An 18018-nucleotide genomic window follows, 5' to 3' on the forward strand; every position below is an offset into this window, starting at 1 on the left:
ATAGATGATTAATGAGCCGCTTGTGACCACACTTCAAATACAGTGAATCTTACATTACTTCAGTGTTGACTGTTTTGAGGTTATATCCTATGTCAGATCGTCAGTGATCATGAGGGGTCTTCAGCATGAGGACAGGAGCGAACAGTATCAGAGAGAGGAGGCTCCTGAAGATGTGTTTAATCTTAGCTACACACAACTGAAAGACCACTGACACTAATAAGATGTGTGTGTTGCCCTTTAATGTGAAACACTAAAGAAAACATAAGAGAAACTTCATCACATTAAACTAACAGAAGAAGCCCTCACAAAGTGAAGGATCATAAACGATGATTGTGTGCTGTATTACTTTGAAGTACTTTGTAACCCTACTACAAGTTTTTCTATTGTTGACTGCAGAACAATTTGGCCATCAAGGGGTCAGGTGAGGAAAACTGTGTGCAGCTCAACCAGCATGCAACCAGCAACTTAGCATGTTGGATTCTAAGATTTTGGCCATTTGTGGGGGGTGGGGACCAAAAGAAGACAGTATTGTTAGATGAGCCTCTAATAAGGTGATGTGATGAGCTGTCGCCTTTTTAGCATCCATTTGGAAATGTGTTTCTGGCCAATTGGTGAGTGTGAGTCCAATAATTACTTTGCTTTTAGCTCAGTGTTTCATGCGCATCAAAAAAAGATCAGCGGCTTTCGGCTTGTCCCCTTTTTTAGGGGTCTCCGTATGCGATCAAGGGATGAAAATATGACAAACAGGTGATACATTGCTCCTGGATGAACTTGCGTAGCTGTGAAGTTGTGTTCCTGAATTGTTGACTGCCGGTGTTAATGCGGCTAATGATGTGAGTCGTATCAGTGTAATAAGATAGAAACAGTCAGCAGTCTATCGAAGAAGCTGCTTTGTTTCCGCTCTGTGTGGACTTGCTGAGTTGCAGTTGATATTTGTGCCGTGTTTAATAGAGAAATGGTTAAGGAAAAGATCAACAGTCCACATGTGGAATCTCCAGTCTTTTGTAAAGGAGCCACTGAATCGATGTTTAGCTGGCTGCCGCTGCTGCTGCTGCTGCTGTGGGGCGTATTGAGCCAGTCGAGCCATGACTTCAACCCAGCCCACATGTCTCGCAGCGGTGGTGTAATTGGCCCGTTGTAGTCTGGGCACTCCCGGCGAATTCCTCCTGGTTGGCTCGTGGTCATAAATTGTGATGGAATGTAAGGGGTCGTGATCTCTCCCTGTGCTCTGTCTTGCCTACGCCTGTGGAAACTGCTGTAGTAGAAGGGGACTGTCCCTAAGCTGAATCACCAGATCCAAATTCTTCTCTAATTTTTGTCTTGTGACAATAGCCAAGCTCTTCTTCCTTCCCTGCTTTACAGTCACAGGCATGATTGTTGCACGGCTTGTTCGGGACATGTGCAAAGATTAGTGGAGATGGACACTCACCGCTAATTCTGCCGTCAGAACAATCTGACAAGCACTTTGTTTTACTGAGGCCTTGAATGACCTCTCTTGAGTAACTGACACCAGAGCTCTGCAGAAACTCCCCCGTGATGGTGATTGCTTTGGCGGTGCACATGGTTATGAGATGATCTGCTGATCTCCTCAGCAATCAGTCAGTCGTACGGGATTGTGAAATGTATTTCGCTGGCTTGTATTTCCCTGTGTTGAGGCCTGGGGTATAAAAGGAGATTGTTTTTCTAAATGTGTGACTGTGTGTGTAAGATAGCAGGTCCTAGTCCATCTGCCTGCCCTTCCTGTTTCCTGCTGTGTGACCCAAGCAAGTTTGGGCCTAATATGTTCTACGACATAGACTCGATCCCCGGTCCCGGCCATATGTTGAAGTGTCTCTGGGCAAGACATTGAACCCCTAACAGCCCATTCCCCTCCCCAGCTGTGCAGCGCCGGTCCAAGCCCGGTAGAAATTGGGGAGGGTTGCGTCAGGAAGGGCATCCGGCGTAAAAACTGTGCCAAATCAGCATGCGGACAATGATCCGCTGTGGCGACCCTGGACTGACAGGATAAGCCGAAAGGACAAAAAAAAAAACAGATGTTTTTAGGTATGTGATATAAAATAGAACTCAACTACATTTCTAAGATGAAAAAGTCCTTTAATTGTGGTTTGTTTATTTTATGCGTTTCAGTCTTTTGGTCTCGTAATGTTATGTATTTTAACACAAAGGACTTTTTAATTGTGTCTTTTAAGAATTTCCAACAGCCTGCTTCAAGTTCCTGTATTGGTCCAAAGCTCTTGTTCCAATTCTTCACCCAAATTCATAGAACTAGTAGCATTAGATACTCAGTAAACACAGATTTAAGCGCAGAAACAAACCACTTTTATTATATTAACGGACACGGACATCAACGTAGCTGTCACACCTCCTGTCCGTGATTACGAATAACAGAAGAGCATTTGTCTCTCCCCTCATAACAGGACAATAAAGAGGTTGTCGTTAACAACACAACACCCACTTTTCATGCCTCGCCACTGATCACTTTAATGCCTGGTCCAGACAAGTTTCAAATGAAAGCTTTTATCTTGCTATTACGGTGGCGTAGAATTATGGGGGATGAATGAACAAGCCACAGACGCACAATTACAGGAGCAAACACACTTGACCTTTTCCTACAGAGATTCTCGGTGAAACCTCAATCCAGTGTCCCCCTCTACGACTCCTGATGTCAGGCCTCTCTTTCCCAACGTGCCATTTTATCAGGCTTCTCCGGTTTGGAAGACTGACAGAATTTATGTAAAATACACTTTTGAGAAATAATGTCCTCCAAGTGATGCATTCACTTTGATTGATTGCACGTATTACTCACTAAATGCAGCTATTATATTCTCATCATCCTGTTAGACTGTTATACTGTTAGACTAGACTATATTTATGGCCTTAAGTGTTTGCATCAGGCCAGCTTCACATAGTGCTGCTTGGTTTTACAGCCGAATTCATTTATTGCGCTGTTGCGTTAACTGTGTGTAGTTTGTGTGACAGAAAATGGACAATTATGCATGGCAAGGTCTGAAAATCCATTATCGTTTCAGCTATCACAGACACTCTGATTGCATTGGAAATTCACCAGCTCCTGTTGCCTCCTCTTCTAGAAAATCAATCTTAAGTCTGTTTTTCTTGATTTCCATGGTCTTTGTCCTACCGCTGCCTTTTCGTGTTTGTATGAACGATTGTGTAATCTTATTGTTGCAACAGTGATTTACCTCCGCTTCCCTCGCAGCCGTGGTGTCCTTTATTCCTGTGCAGCTATATACTTATTCCTTGGTTGTCTTATGCGCATGCACAAAGCCATTTGTCCCCTCTGGCACTCCAGAAGGTCATTAACCTCAATCTGTCTATGCAGTGCTTGCAGCCAGTTAATAGCATCACATGATTGGCTGGATTGTATGGCTGGGGTTTGTACTAATAAGGCAACGTGTGCATCCATCATGATGATCTAGCAAAATTCTGAACACCCATGTTCCTGCATGTTTGCTTTACATGCGATCAACAGTGCCATAAGAATCTGCAGCAGGTCGAATCAAGTGCATGTATCCACTGGCAGTACTGAAGATGCACCAACTGGGACAAGTGGATTTACGTAACCGAATTCCCCTTTGCAAAAGCAATGAACGCGTGCTCTCCTGTGAAAGCCGAGGGGTTGGGTTTCCTTTGTTGTGGGGGTGTAGCATCGACATTATGACACCTGACTCCTCCGAGGGAGTGGTTTGGCCGTTTAAAGAAAGTATCGAGGAACAATAGGCTAGAGGTGTCCTGGTAAAGACGGCCTGCACAGAGGAGCAGAGAAAGAGCATCCTGAGAGTGAACAAAAGGAAAAAAAGGCTTTCGAAAGGCTGAACAGAAAATCCTTAGAGTCTTACAGTTTGTAGCGGCAAATGGTGAGAGGGCAACACGGCAGCTACACAGCAGTGTAACACAACAGATTGACAGGAGTGAGGGGCAACAAAGCTTTTTACTCCTCCTTTCCCTCCGTATCCCATGGGTCACTTTGTTGGGACTTTAATGGCAGTCCAGCTGTGAGACCAGGCGAGCTCAGCGGAGTGCACTCTGCTGGAAAGGCTCGAGTCCCAGGGGCCCGAGTGTCATAGTGTACGGGGCAGCAGCATTGGAGGAAGACAAGAGCTGGACTTCTTTATTGATCTTGGGAGGGGAACACATTTAACTTTTATTTCTCATTTTTATAACTCACTTGACAAAGTCAGGAGATGTCGGCGTCTGCTCTGCTGATTTTTACTATTTTTTAAAAATGTGTTTTTCGAGGCCCCAAACATGACAGATGTACTATAAAAATAACTGCAATGCCCCTTTTTGCCATATTCTTTATTTACTGCCCACATTAGCGACGTCCAGATGCCACTAAGGGACAATGTCGCTTTTGTGTGTGTTTAGTATCTGTGACTAACGTCGGCACAGCGAGGGTAAACAAGAACGTTACCTGAAGTTTGCTTTGCTTTTTACCTTCATATTCCTGCATAGACTCTACAGTCAACGCTTCTACATCCAGAATTTCACCCTGAACCTCGTCTTTTTTCCTTTTCTCTTTGTTCTTTTCAGCGTGAGCGGCTCCGTTCATCAATCACCAACTCTCTGCCATATTTGTTTTGGCAGAAGAAAATGTGAGAGTTTAAGTTCCCCCTGGGATTTGCGTACGTGCAACAGATTGATGAGGATTTTACTGTCCAGCAACTCATTATAAAACCAAACTTGTTTAGTGCTTGCAGTGGTACTTAATATTGGCGAGTAATACAATGTATTTGTACTTGTATTCAGTCTGGGAAAAAGTGCTATTGCTTCATCTCTACACCAAATGTTCATATAACACCTTTCACAGTAAGGGAGCGTCACTGTCATTCAGGCTACACAGCTGTGTTGTACTCTTGTGCACACACTGGCCCTTGGAGACCCTCCCCACCCATGCACAGCTGGTTGCCACCCGCTGTTGAGCAGCAAGACTTGTGGAAGACACGTCATAATGCTTAGTGGGCTTTTAGCACCAGTCTGAGCTTGTGGATTTCCCCTGTTACATGACAAAGTCCTGCTTAGCAGATACACAGTAGCAGATGGAGGTACTTTTTGTCTCTATCTATTAATTATTGTCTCGATTTGGGTTTTTAAAATTGAATGGGCTTTTAGAATAAGGCACAAACTATATACTTAGACCTATGTGAGTTAACCTGTCTTGATATAGAGCCCATTCTTTATCCTGTCTGATATGTCTCTTTCTTTTCAGCTCCAGCAAAGCACTTTTTTTTTAAAGTGGTAAATATATTAAGGCCATGTTCTGGTTGCACTGTGACCCATTTCAGATTTTCTGAAATACATCACTTTTTGTTTTTTGTTTTTTAAGAACAAACTGTCACGGCACAAAAGATGAACTTTTACCCCCTGCACTACCTGAACTATATCTCTCACATTCACATGCTCTTTGGCTGCACAGCTCAGTATTGGTTTTGTGATGCTGAACTCTTGAGAGCATTCATAACACCTCATCTTGAGAAGCGATCCAAAGCAAGCTACTCTGCTGTGGTTATTTATGGAAAATTATTTACTTAACTGTGCATGCATTTATTATATTTCATCAGAAAGCGTTGTAACAGGCCATTACAGCATCACTGTCTGTTTAGCTCACTGTCCCATCTGTGCTTCCACCCTCCCTTTTGCTTTCATCATACCTCTGATGGGACTTGGGGGGGTTGTAAATGACTCACACGATGCCCTCTGGGTCATTTCTGCCCCAGGCTATTACTGCCTCATTTTTCTTTACCCTTTGTCCTATAGGTGCACGGCTGTGAGTGTGTGTTTTTGTCTGTAGGTCTTTCCTCTCTTTCTTCTTTATTCTCCACACGATTTGGATTAAGGTCAACCAATGCATTTTTTTTTATCCATTAAATTTCCAGTGTATTATGTACAGCAAGGTATATCCAGCGCAATCCAATACAGCAGCACTGCAATAAATCTTTCCTGGATGCATCCAGTTGAGCTGGTGTATCAACTTTCCCTGCAGCCGTGCATGTAGTTATATTTCACTGTGTTTAAAGATGTTTCTGATACTTAGTACACCCATGGATGGATGAGCTTAAAACTAAAATTAAACACTAGGTACATGAAAAACCTTATTTAGTTTTTACAGCTTTTATTCAAGTTCCTTAAAAAAAAAAAAAAAAAAAAAAAATCAGGTTCGCGTTCTATTTTGGGCGAAGCGTAGCATTATGCAATGCTCCAGCCTCAGGGTGAAGTCATTTAAAATGGGAAAACTGGGCCATGCAGTGAGTTATGGAGAGTGGGTCTGAGGAAGCCCTTCCTTTGTCTTCTCATTATGGACAAAAGCACGTGCAAACACACGTTAAGTCATTGAGCCAATTGTCTTCTTTCTCAGGCCACCATGCATCTCACCATCCTTAGGACAGTATTCCCTGACATCCGGGCACTCTCTCCCCTTTGTACTCCATCCAGATCTTGGGGATTGCCTTTCCATTCAGCTAGCTCTTCCTTCCTTTTGTTTCCTGTTTTATTGCCTCCAGCCTCATGCTCGCCCCACCCCTTGTCTACAAGGACAATTGAGAGGAAACAAAACAAGACACTGCAGTAGGGCTCTTGTTGGGAATGAGTATATAAGGAGAATGGTGTTAACACATCAAGTCTGCTTTTATGGGAGACTACTCAGACCTAATTTAGGTAGCAGTTAAGTGGTCAGAGCAGCCAGTTTGACTTTACCAAAGAATGAATGTGTGCACACTCTGGTCGGTGAAAGATAAATGGTGTTTTTAAACTTAATGGAAGGTTGGAGCACTTGGGAAGTGATGGTTCGGAGATGAGGTTGCTGTGTGTGTGTGTGTGTGTGTGTGTGTGTGTGTGTGTGTGTGTGTGTGTGTGTGTGTGTGTGTGTGTGTGTGTGTGTGTGTGTGTGTGTGTGTGTGTGTGTGTGTGTGTGTGTGTGTGTGTGTGTGTGTGTGTGTGTGTGTGTGTGTGTGTACACAGCCTTTCAGCGACTGGATGGTACATAATTCAGAAGCCAGTATTTTTACACCACTGAGAAGAAAGGACGGCAGAGAGGGAGTGTGAAAGACAGAAAGGAAGTGAGGAGTGTTGTCTTTTTCATAACGGCTTTAAAAAGCAGCCTTGGAATAAAAGTTCTCCATTGAAGTACTGTTTTGTCCCATCCATTGTATAAATCATACAATAGGTACCGAGAACATTGGAGGCTCCAAAACTCACTATACAAGATAACATAAATTAAAGTTTATTCTTTTGATGGTCCACGTAAGGCGTAGGAGCCCCAGTCGGGCGCTTTGTATTTTCTCCCCCCTCTGCCACATTCCCTCTTTTCTCTGCAGCGCCTGGCTGCAGGAGAATCACGAGACAGGGGCACAGCAATTGAAGCAGGCCCGTCACATGCTGCTTAATTCAAATAGTCTGTGATAATTTGCTCTTTCACTCGTTCTCCCTCCCTGTGACATGGGCAACAACTAACCTGCACGTTACCATGACAATAAGAGCGGCTCCGCGCTTGTGTGTTCAGCAGGAGTTCCCCCCCCCCCCCGTTTTCTCCCCCCCCGCCACTTCCAACATTCATAGTACCCACCTGCACCCCACATCTCCATCTCATTTACTGCGTTCAACTCAATTGCACCCAATGATCATCACTTTAAACCCCACCCTTCAGATCAGACAGGGAGCTTCTCTCTCCCTGTGTCTCTTTGTCTCACCTTGGCTCCCTCTGCCATCCATCTGTCTGAGCACAGTCATTAGCACATTTAAAGTCCCATCTCTTTAACTGCACCACTACATTTCCACTCATTTCCACACCTATTTTATGGGTTACTAGAGAATATAAGAAAGTTCAGGGGTCAGTGATTACTGGGGTCAGTCTCTGATTGTCCCAATTGGGTGCTTGCTTCCCCCCCCCCCTCTTTTTCTGGCAGATGTGTGGTCTTGTAAGTGAAAGGCATGTAGCCGTGAAATGGAACAAGATGAGGCACTGTACCCCAACAGATAGAAACAGGGAGAGGACTGCGATTGGAAAGAAATATTGTTTTAGGGGAAAGGAAGCAAGTAATAAATAAGGTTGATGATGCACAAAGTGCAAAATGGGTGAGCACCTATCAAAATGATATGATTTTATCAGCAAAGTCAACAGAATGGGAACCAACAGCCATTTTGTAGCTTTTTAACTAACTTACTTATTTACCTGGCTCTTTTGTAGCAGTTGCTTCCAAACTACAATCGAGCAGATCCCTGCGATGAATTTGAATCCCGCTACTTGACTTGCGGGACACATGACATCACAGCATGTGAACAGATGGCTCAACACCAAACTGATTTCAGACAAACTCAAAAGAAAGAGCAAGGGGGTGGGGGGTGGGGACGGGGGAATCGAAGGACAGAGCTTGAATAAATCCATCTGCTCACAGATGGATGCAGAATTCATTTGAGGCTGTTAGGACAGTCTTGTTGCTATTTTGGTCACAACACTCTGTCTCTAGCAGAAGCTGCAATAGGGGCTAAAGGAGGAATGAGAGAAGAAGAGATGTATGATGAGGTGCATGCTCTCCAGCTGGAGACAGGGGATGCTGGGAAGGAGAATAACTGGCTCCCAAAATACAGCTGGCATCGTCTCCGGGGATGCTGCAGACATATTCATTACTGTTTTATGGGTCGCATTACTACACTAATCACAATAACTGTTGATGTTTGTTTGACATTGTTTTGAATCATAGAACATCATGCTCACATTATTATGCAAGAAATAGGGAGCTATTGTGGATAGAAAATGGCCAATGCCAGATTAGGCACCATGGGAAACTAAATAAAAGTAAAGTAAAAGTACATTTTGAAACAACCTAAAGGGTTAAAATACCTCGGTCATACATACAGTTATGCATTTACATTTAGTTTTTACCTGCTAATACGACTGAGCTATAGAGTGGTATTTTACAGGAGCACAGTTGCATATTGCTCAACTCTGCACGGTGCCACACTACCGTGGCTTACTAGGACACCTCATTTCATGTGTAGCACCTGTGCTTTTCCTGGCATCATGACTCAAAATGAACTCATTTTCACTGTTTCAGAAATAGACAAAGTGTTTAAATTTGTGTTTTTCTGGCGTTTACCTTGTAATTATTCATAGATGACCACACATACTAGGTAAAAATGTGTGAGAACAGATACTGTCTGCTTCTGACTCATTTCCTTCCTCTGTCTCTCTCTTTAGTCTCTCATATTCCTGGGCTGTGTGGCAGCCGCAGGCCTCGGCCTCAACCTGCTATGTCTGGCCATTTACCTGAGCTGTATGTGCTGCTGCCACAAAGATGAGGAGGAGGAGAGCAAGAAGCCCAATTCCTGCTGCGTCACCTGGTCCGCTGTTGCTGCCGGCCTCATCACATGGTGAGAGATTCAAGACACAGACGAGCTATTATGACTAACTGCTGATGACAATGCAAACACACTCCCTATTGATGTCTGCCATTCGGGGTCTTTTATGCGGTTTCTTTATTGGTTATTTCATAATCTAAATGGGGAGCGGGGAAGTACATGATGTTGTCACATTAGAGACTGTCTCTGCACGGTTGAGATACTTGCATGAGATGCATAAGTTGTTAATTCGGTTTGGAAATCTGTCTGCCTGTCTTTGTCTTTCCATTGATATTCTTGTCCTGTTCACCATCTCTTCTTTTTGTCTACATGCCGAGCAGCCAAACTCTTGAAATTCTGCAAATATTTTTGTTCCATACTACAGCCAGACACTTGTTGATTAGATAAAGACCTCACAGATAATCCTTTCATTTTTTTTTCCTTCCAATGACATCTGGTTGAAAGAAAACAAAACTGTGAAAGTTGGATATTTATACTCCTTAAACAGCTTAGATTTGTATATTTCAAAACTGGTCTTTAGAAAGCTATTGCATCTGGTTCCAGGGAATACTGCGACAATCAACTCATAATTACGTAGCTCGGCGTTTACAATGGCATTAACAAAGCATCCTGTTGCTCCGAGTGCCAACCATCATTGTGGGAGAACCCATCCTAATGTGGATGTATTGTGCATATTCTGCTGACAGTGTGCAAGTGACATTGTGCAGTAGTGCCTGCAAAAGCCAACTGGCACACAAATCTATTTACCTTGATGCCTTGAGCCCGTGGATAGGATGCACCAACTGAGTCTGCAAAACAGAATGCACAAAAATCTGTGCAATTCACAAAATGTGCATATGACACACATTCAATTGTGTATTTGATGAGCAGCTCACTATGGTTTTGTGCTGTGGTGCAGGTTTACAGACAGAAATTTTACAGAAGATACTATGCCCTACTATGAGTGCATCCTGAGTTATGAAAGGATTAGGCAGTAATATTGTACAGGTCTTGAAACTAAATACATCTCAGAAAAATAAAAAAAATACTGTTTCTTATGCTTGTAAATAACATATTCCCCAGCTTAATGTTTGCCAGAACTAACAGACTATAAAGTTTATCAAGTGCAGCCCATTTATTTGGCTTCCATAAAAAAAAAAACTGTTTACATTGGTGGATGGATAATTTAACCCAGTGCAAAAAAAAAAAAAAGAAACAGGTTACACTGAAATTGTGAAATGTGCATTTTTCATTAGTCCCGTTAGCACATAAAGATACGAAAAAAAAAAATCTATAATAAATTTCAAGTGTAATTATTGGTTCGTGTGCAGCAGGATATTGAATTTGTTCAACAAACCACGTAAAGGAGATTATTTTAGGAGCAGAGAAATGTTTCTTTATTTTTGAGATGATATCTAACCCAGTGTTTCCCCATCACATTTAACAGTGGAGGAGCACTGTAGATGCGATTTGTTTTGCCTGGAGGCTGCAGTATCTCATCAAGTTCTATGATGAACTGAAAAACTTCCTGATGTGCAGTGACAATGTTTTGCTGTGATGAATACTAACGGCATCAGTATTAGTGCCTTCAGCTGCTACACACACCATTATTTTTTTACTTTTTTTTTAACCAACTTTTCATTATGTTAACATTCTGCTGCCTTTTCAAGCCAAACCATTGCATTGTTGACAAATGTTAATTATCACAACTTTCAAACCACAGGGGCGAAGAATCTTTTATACGGACTGATGCACCTTAGTCACCATTGTAATCAGTGGACACAGCCCGTTAAGTCAGACATTGAGATCTGCTCTACCCACAAACTAATTGAATTTCTTACCAAATGAGTGGATATTTATCTCAACCATGTGACGGTCAGGTTCACCACTGATTGAGTAATATTAAATTAGACCCAGAGCAACGTTATGCATCTGTCTTTTTACGGAGAACATTCATTGTTAAATGGAAACACATTGTAATATAGCAAAATGAGGCTCAGCACTGAAGGCTAAGTGCCATGACACACCGAGCTGACAAAGACCTAGATCATAGACCAACTGTTGGGTCAGTTCAACGTCAGCTTCATCTGGGTCAACAAACGGCACTTGAACACAACGCAAAGCCTCCAGCCAACAGTGGAAGACAGAGGAATGCGACTATAAAAATCATAAACAAAGCTGCCTGTGCATTTCCATTTTACTCAATCACCACATAATCGAGAACGTCTGACAAGAAGTTATGAACAGTCTCTTCTTGTCCAGCGAGTCGCTAAGCGGAATAACGGTGGCTGCCATGAAAAGGTGCTCACCTGAGCCACCGGGAGCAACTGAGGCTTCAGTGTATTGCCCAAGGACACGAAGCCGAGACCAGGGATCGAACCACTAACCCTGTGGTCAACTATACCTTAATAGAAAGGAGGACAAAGATATGTGTTACTAAACAAAGTTGGAATAATTAGGGTGAGGACACTGTGAGAGGGACTGAACTAACAAGAGGCTTTTATTGATAAGAACTCAATGACAAAACAGAAATCGCTCTTAGCAGGAGGGTCCAAAGAAAACAGGCTCACAGCGGGTAACAGACCAACACAAATCTACTTGTCAGAACACTGGGGAAGTTAACTTAAGAAAACAAGACGCCAGAGCAAAACTAATGTCGACTACGGGACTGATACACAGTCAACCAAAATAAACATTAAAGACTCAGGAATAAAATAAGACTAGGAAGCTAAATAGGACACGGAGGTGAAACGTAAACTTCTAAACCTGGATGAGTTAAGGAAACTAATGAACAGAAACACACCAAACCTCAGACCAAAAGTTGCAGGAAAACAGAGTCCAGTACACAGCGGTCAGGATTGTTACGATCAGGTAAACCAGGAGAGTTCGCTGGGAGTGAGATGATGAGGATCTAGCAGGAAACTGTGGGGAAGGCTGGACTTGAATAGTGAGGGGAACAGGTGCAAACAATAAAGAGGGATAACGAAGGGTAAAGCTAGAGAACAGGAAGTGGGGAAAAGGGGCTACAAAATAAAAGTCCAAAGGGAGGAAGTGTAACGGGAGTGTCGCATCATGACACATTCCTTTTTTCTACGAAGGTTAATTGTGGTTTAATTTGCACTGTGACATGTTTGGAACCGTTTGATCAATAAAGTTTTGAGAAGATAGACACTTTTATCTATCAAGGAGTAAATCACATTGTAACAATAATTTGGAATAAAATATATTTGAATCCAACGTTATGGGCAACAGCCCTGTGATGCATTTTAGCTACTCAATAAAGTATCACTGAAGCACTAAGCGTACAAAAATTAGTTTGGTCTCATATTCTGTGGTTTCTCTCTGACGAGAGCTGCAGATGGCTTCAGTTCCCACCGAGTCAACCAGTCTTCATTATATAATATTTAATTATTAATGTGCAGTTTCTTAAAATGTGGAGTGACTTTAAAAAGGCAGCCCCTCTCAGATCAAAGATGTATGTTACAAAATCAGAATGGGGAGGGCAGCCACTGGAAGCAGACGAGGATCATGGGATTTGGGGGTTCTGTTGTGTAATGTTGTACAGTAAATTCACCTCAAGTTCTTGGGTGCTGCTGATTGGGATTTCGATTTTTTTACTCATTTGCAAGTGTTCAGCTCGTAAGAATCACATTTCTACTGTAGTTAGAAGCACTTCAGTTTGGAGCCAAGCATGATGGGCCGCTCACCCACTCCTTCATTAGCTACTGATTTAACGTAAACCTTCTGTTTTGGAACAGACGTTTTTAACGACTAATAACATATTGTTATGCTGACTTTAAAATGAAATATAGACTGTTACTACATTGTACTTTTAGAATAAATAAAAACTGATATTTTTATCCAGCCCATCCAGCATCAAAGCTTATTTTGTTCAGTCACTGGACTACTTAAAACTAATATTATTCATTATTAATTACCACAGTGTTACACACCAAATCCATTACATAATGCACCAGTAATGATAATGATATGACAGTAACAATATTCAACGATGTCCTGGCCAAAAAGAAAGAAGAAAACGTTATCAAGAAAAATAAGGCCATCATGCAGCCATGATGTTAATATCTTGATACTTGGCCACCCTATTTAAAGTGAATGAGGGGGCCAAAACATTAGAACCACCTCGTCTTCTAATGCACTCAATAATAAACAGAGAGTAGAATTTTCACTTTTCTGACATTTTCAACTTAAAACCTACAGGTGGCCAGTGAGCGTATATGTTCATAATCCTCCCTCTTAAAATGACAATACGACGTAATATTTTCTCTGCTGGCTCGTGTCCACCATGACCCAGTGTGAGGGATGCATGTGTCTTTTAAGTGGAAGCCTTCCCCATGTTAGATACTATACTACTGAAAACACATCGGTGCTTCGTGCATTTTATCTACAGTAATCCCATTAGAACGACCTGTTCTGGAGCCAATTTAACCCAACTTGATAAACTGTAAGACCTAAACACTGTGAGATGAATGAGGTGGGGGGAAACATCGTATGGGAATAGTCTTCCTTTATCTGACTCCTAACTTTGATCATGTCAGTCTGCCTGGGAATAGATACGATTCCCCAGTGGATTGGACTGAACAGAAAAACTGGCTTTATTTTGATCCCAACCAGCACAGATACTTTTCCCATTATTCACCCTCTTATTAATTCTCTCCCCACTTCCCTTTTTTTTTCTTTTCTCCTTTTTTCCTCCACACAGTCCTTTTCTTCGTCCTCTCTTCGTTACCTTGCTCCCGAAAGTCTTGGCGTCCTCTACACTAATTATTTGTTTGACAGTGGCAGAGCTGATATGCTGCGATGTCCATCCTAATTAAAGCTGGTGAAACCGATGTCACTCAGCTGTGGGTGCAGCCCTGCCCATGTTCTAGTATATTTATGTGTAATTATACTGTACCATAAGCGATCAAACTGTTCATGCCGAGGACATCTGTGCTGTGACACAGCTGCCAATTTGGTTTACTGTTTCTTACTGTTGATAATATTTTAGGTTGTAAATTACTGCGGATGCGATGGCATGACCATAAATATATTCAAAGCAATGCCTGTAATGTACAAGAGCAAGAATTTAGACAATAAATACAATAGTTTTTTTTTTCCTAGAAGATTTTAATGTACAATAACATTGTTGGCAATATGTTTGTTGTGAACATCCACTGAGGCGCAAACATTCATTTCATTTTAATTTGAATTCCTTTATTTATCCCACAAAGGCAGTTTGAGAGAAGCGTGTCTGCAAACACAAAAGTCCAAAGACAACCAATCCAAAAAAAATGCACAACATAACAGATGATAATGGAGCAACAACAGGCTAATTGGACAGCAGTTAATAGCAGTGATCAATCTGTCATGAACAAAAAAAAAAACAAATCACAAACTAGGTGTCACAGGGTTAAGTTCGTCTCCTTTCCAGGAAAACTAAAATATTATTTTGTATTTCTTTATTGTGTGTGGCTTATCTGTTGCCAATCAGAAAGCAGAAATGCGAGTGGGAGACACAAGCAGAGGAAAAATGATAAGCTGTCTGATAATGTTCTGCTTTACTGCACAAGCATCTTTAACAGAGAATGTACCAGTGTTTTAAAGCACCTTTGTTTGTTTTTTTGTCATCTACCAATTTATAGCTTTGTTTCTGCTTCACCTCAGGCCATAGACTGAAACAGCAAGGCCTGCGTGCAAAAGTCAGAAAGCAGCTATTTGCGTATTTAACGCTTGTTCAGAAACAAGTCCAGTTGACATGACTCAATCTTCCGATAACCAAACCAGGGTGACAGAATCTTCACCCACTTAGTTAGTGTTAGGGTTTTTTTTGTGGGGGGGGGCAGTAGGGCAGATGACAATATGAAATCATCTGTCTATATTTGTCATATCAGGAGAGTCATTGCTGCCATGGTGGGGGGGACAGTCTCAAATATTCCGAGATGTCAGAGTTTATTTAAAGTAGCCGAGGGGCTTTTTCTGCTGCAGACTGAAGGCTCCTTTTCTGAATTACCTTCACTGTCTTTTTATCCACTTTGTCATTTATCAACATGACAGTTTGGAGTTTTGCTCAGCACACGACTGCTCCAATCTTAGATATTCTTTCCCTTTGACTTAGACTGTAGATATTTCAAGGAGCAGTGCAGAGAGGAGTTGGTGGTCTAGGAGGGTGGGGGTGGAAGAGGGATAGGAAAAGAGTGATTTTCTCTTTCTGTCCTCCCTGTTTCTTTTTATTAATTAGAAGTCAATCCTAAAATATTTGCATGGTTCAAAGAAGCCAACTTTTCTTCCACCTACCTCAAATACCTTCTTCTGCTTCTGTGGCATTAGGGAAAGCGTGTGAAAACACAGAGAGATAAAAGAAGCAACTTCTGTGGTATGTGTTTTATCTTTCTTTTCCTTAATAGGCATAAAATAAAAAATAAATCCATCAGATAAAATACACACACACAAGCATCATCATCCGTAAATAATTATTAAATGTGGGCATGAAGCAAAGGATGTCTTTTATTTATTTTTCAGTTTTTTGATGTTTTGCTGATGTTTTGTTTCCTGTTGTCTTGCTTTTGTGTCATATACTGTCTGTCTGTGTTCACAGTCAGTCCGTCGCTTCTTGTTTGTGTCTGGCTCTTCAGGCCTCTCTCTCTTTCCAAACCGATGGATATGTATGTCTATTCCTCCTTTCATGTGTCTCCTCCACCTTGTCTCTCCCTGAGGGTTATGTTAAAACCTGCCGATTACCTGCAGGGATTCAGTTAATGAGAATCTGTCCTTCTTGTACTAATTAGGAAAATCCCCCCTGTTGCTCTGCTCCACCTGCACGCAGCATCGACTGCCACCCGGCAGCACAGCCAGCTCTGACGGATTTCTAAGACTCCGGGTGAATGTTGCTGGAAGCATTTGTGACCGAGGACTTGTACTATCTACATTTCTGCATAATGTTTATCCAGAGCATCCTCTCTGATAACACTAACATCAGAGGGGGAGCACTAGGTTAAGGAGAGTACTCAGGTACTCTGAATGCTGCGTACCCTTTTGCCCCTGACCTGCCTCTGCCTTTCATCTGGAGCACATTGTCTAATGGGACAGGCTCGGTTTATTTTCAGTGCTTCCCAAACCAGGCCTTCTTACATGTCAAGAGTTTTGGCTGCGTTTGCTTGACAGTATGTGGACAGATTACTCAGTAGCTCAACTAATATATGAATAAAATAAAATACACGCCAGGGTCCATCAAAGTGAGAAAGCAAACTTAGAAACTGTGATGGTTGGATGCATTATTAAAAAAGGTGGCAAAAGTAACAGGTAAGGGGGAGAAAGTGGGCAAACCTCCAACTGTGCATTGAAATGAGCAAAACCCCAAAAAGATTATTAAAATATGTCAACCAACCCAATCTTCAGCATGCAAATAGTGTGTGTTATTTCCTTGTGTGGACTGTCTTTCTATCTTCTGCATGCATGGTGTTTGAAGTGTGTCGTTTCATTTAGTGTCTCGTTTCCCTCAAAGTTAACGTTCACGTCACAAAGAGTGCTGTCATTCTCCCTGGTACTAGCAGAGGCTTCCCTTATTTCAAATAAAATGCTGTGGATATTTTACTGCATTGAGTTTTGGGTGGGACCTTGCTGAACCGTTTAAATACCATGGATGTAATTGTCTCTGCAAGATACTAATAATGAATAAATACTGTAATAATAAATACATAAATAAATAAATGTAATAATGAAAACAATAATAAATACTGTATGTGATATTAGGCATTATGTTGCTACATCAGATCTACTTTTTGGGTGAATGTATAGAAATATTGCGTAGAAGCTTTCACATCCCATCACAGCAGCACTGTAGAGAAAAGCTAAGCTCTGAAAGGCTACTTAAGGGTGTATGTGTTTATGTTGGTGTCAGTTTTATTTGTGCTGATGCTCCAGCTGAACAAACGAAATCCTTGGATGACTGAATATGCAAAATGAATTCAAATTATGCATATTCATTCCCAAAACCCTCTATTGTATAATTTCTGGTTCAGAGTGTTGTTTACATAAATTAACAGAAATCCAGACAGCTTCATGCAGCTCCACGACTCTTTTATGAGGTTTACATACGTGCATGTACATGTCAATCAAAAGTAGGTTAGAACACAATTTCAGTTACTTATCTTCCCATAATTTATGTAATATGTCTCCCACAACCTGAACTCTCCATGGAGTTTCCATGCTGCTCTCCCAAGACACACACGACAACTTTGCCTGTCCAACTCGCTGTCAATCACGTTGACTCAATGATTATGCTTACACACACATTCATCTACTAAATAGACAAAATATGCTATAACCTTTCTGTCTCCTTTCAGGACTTGTCCCAAATAGCTTCATTATCTCTTAGTTTTCTGCGAAGCTCGCGGTTAATGGGGAAACTGATGACTCTGCTCTACGATAAATGCTCAAAGGCCAGGGTGAAAAAGAAGGCATGAAATATTCATAAAAAGTTGTTGTTGCTGTTCTCTCTGGCACCACACTAATTCTGTAGGTAATACATTTATACTGCAGCATGCATTCATTTTTAAATGCAGCATGGGTTCTAAAAATGTCTTTGAAGCTGACCAACTTTGAATTCAGTGACTGAAAAGGACATCGCCTTGGACACACAAGATTCACAAGCCACGCAGTGGCAGT

At 41.7% G+C, this 18018-nt stretch overlaps 1 protein-coding gene across 2 annotated transcripts in view; it reads left to right on the forward strand.

Moving 5' to 3' along the window:
• ttyh2 (tweety family member 2) overlaps positions 1-18018 on the forward strand; it is a 49372-nt gene that overhangs the window by 1072 nt on the left and 30282 nt on the right. For both annotated transcript variants that reach the window (XM_067488753.1, XM_067488754.1), the window contains exon 2: positions 9212-9384. In XM_067488753.1, the coding sequence (XP_067344854.1) occupies positions 9212-9384 (173 nt within the window). The remainder of the gene's footprint in view (positions 1-9211; positions 9385-18018) is intronic.

Source organism: Channa argus, chromosome 20, assembly GCF_033026475.1.
Source record: "Channa argus isolate prfri chromosome 20, Channa argus male v1.0, whole genome shotgun sequence".
NCBI lineage: Eukaryota > Metazoa > Chordata > Actinopteri > Anabantiformes > Channidae > Channa > Channa argus.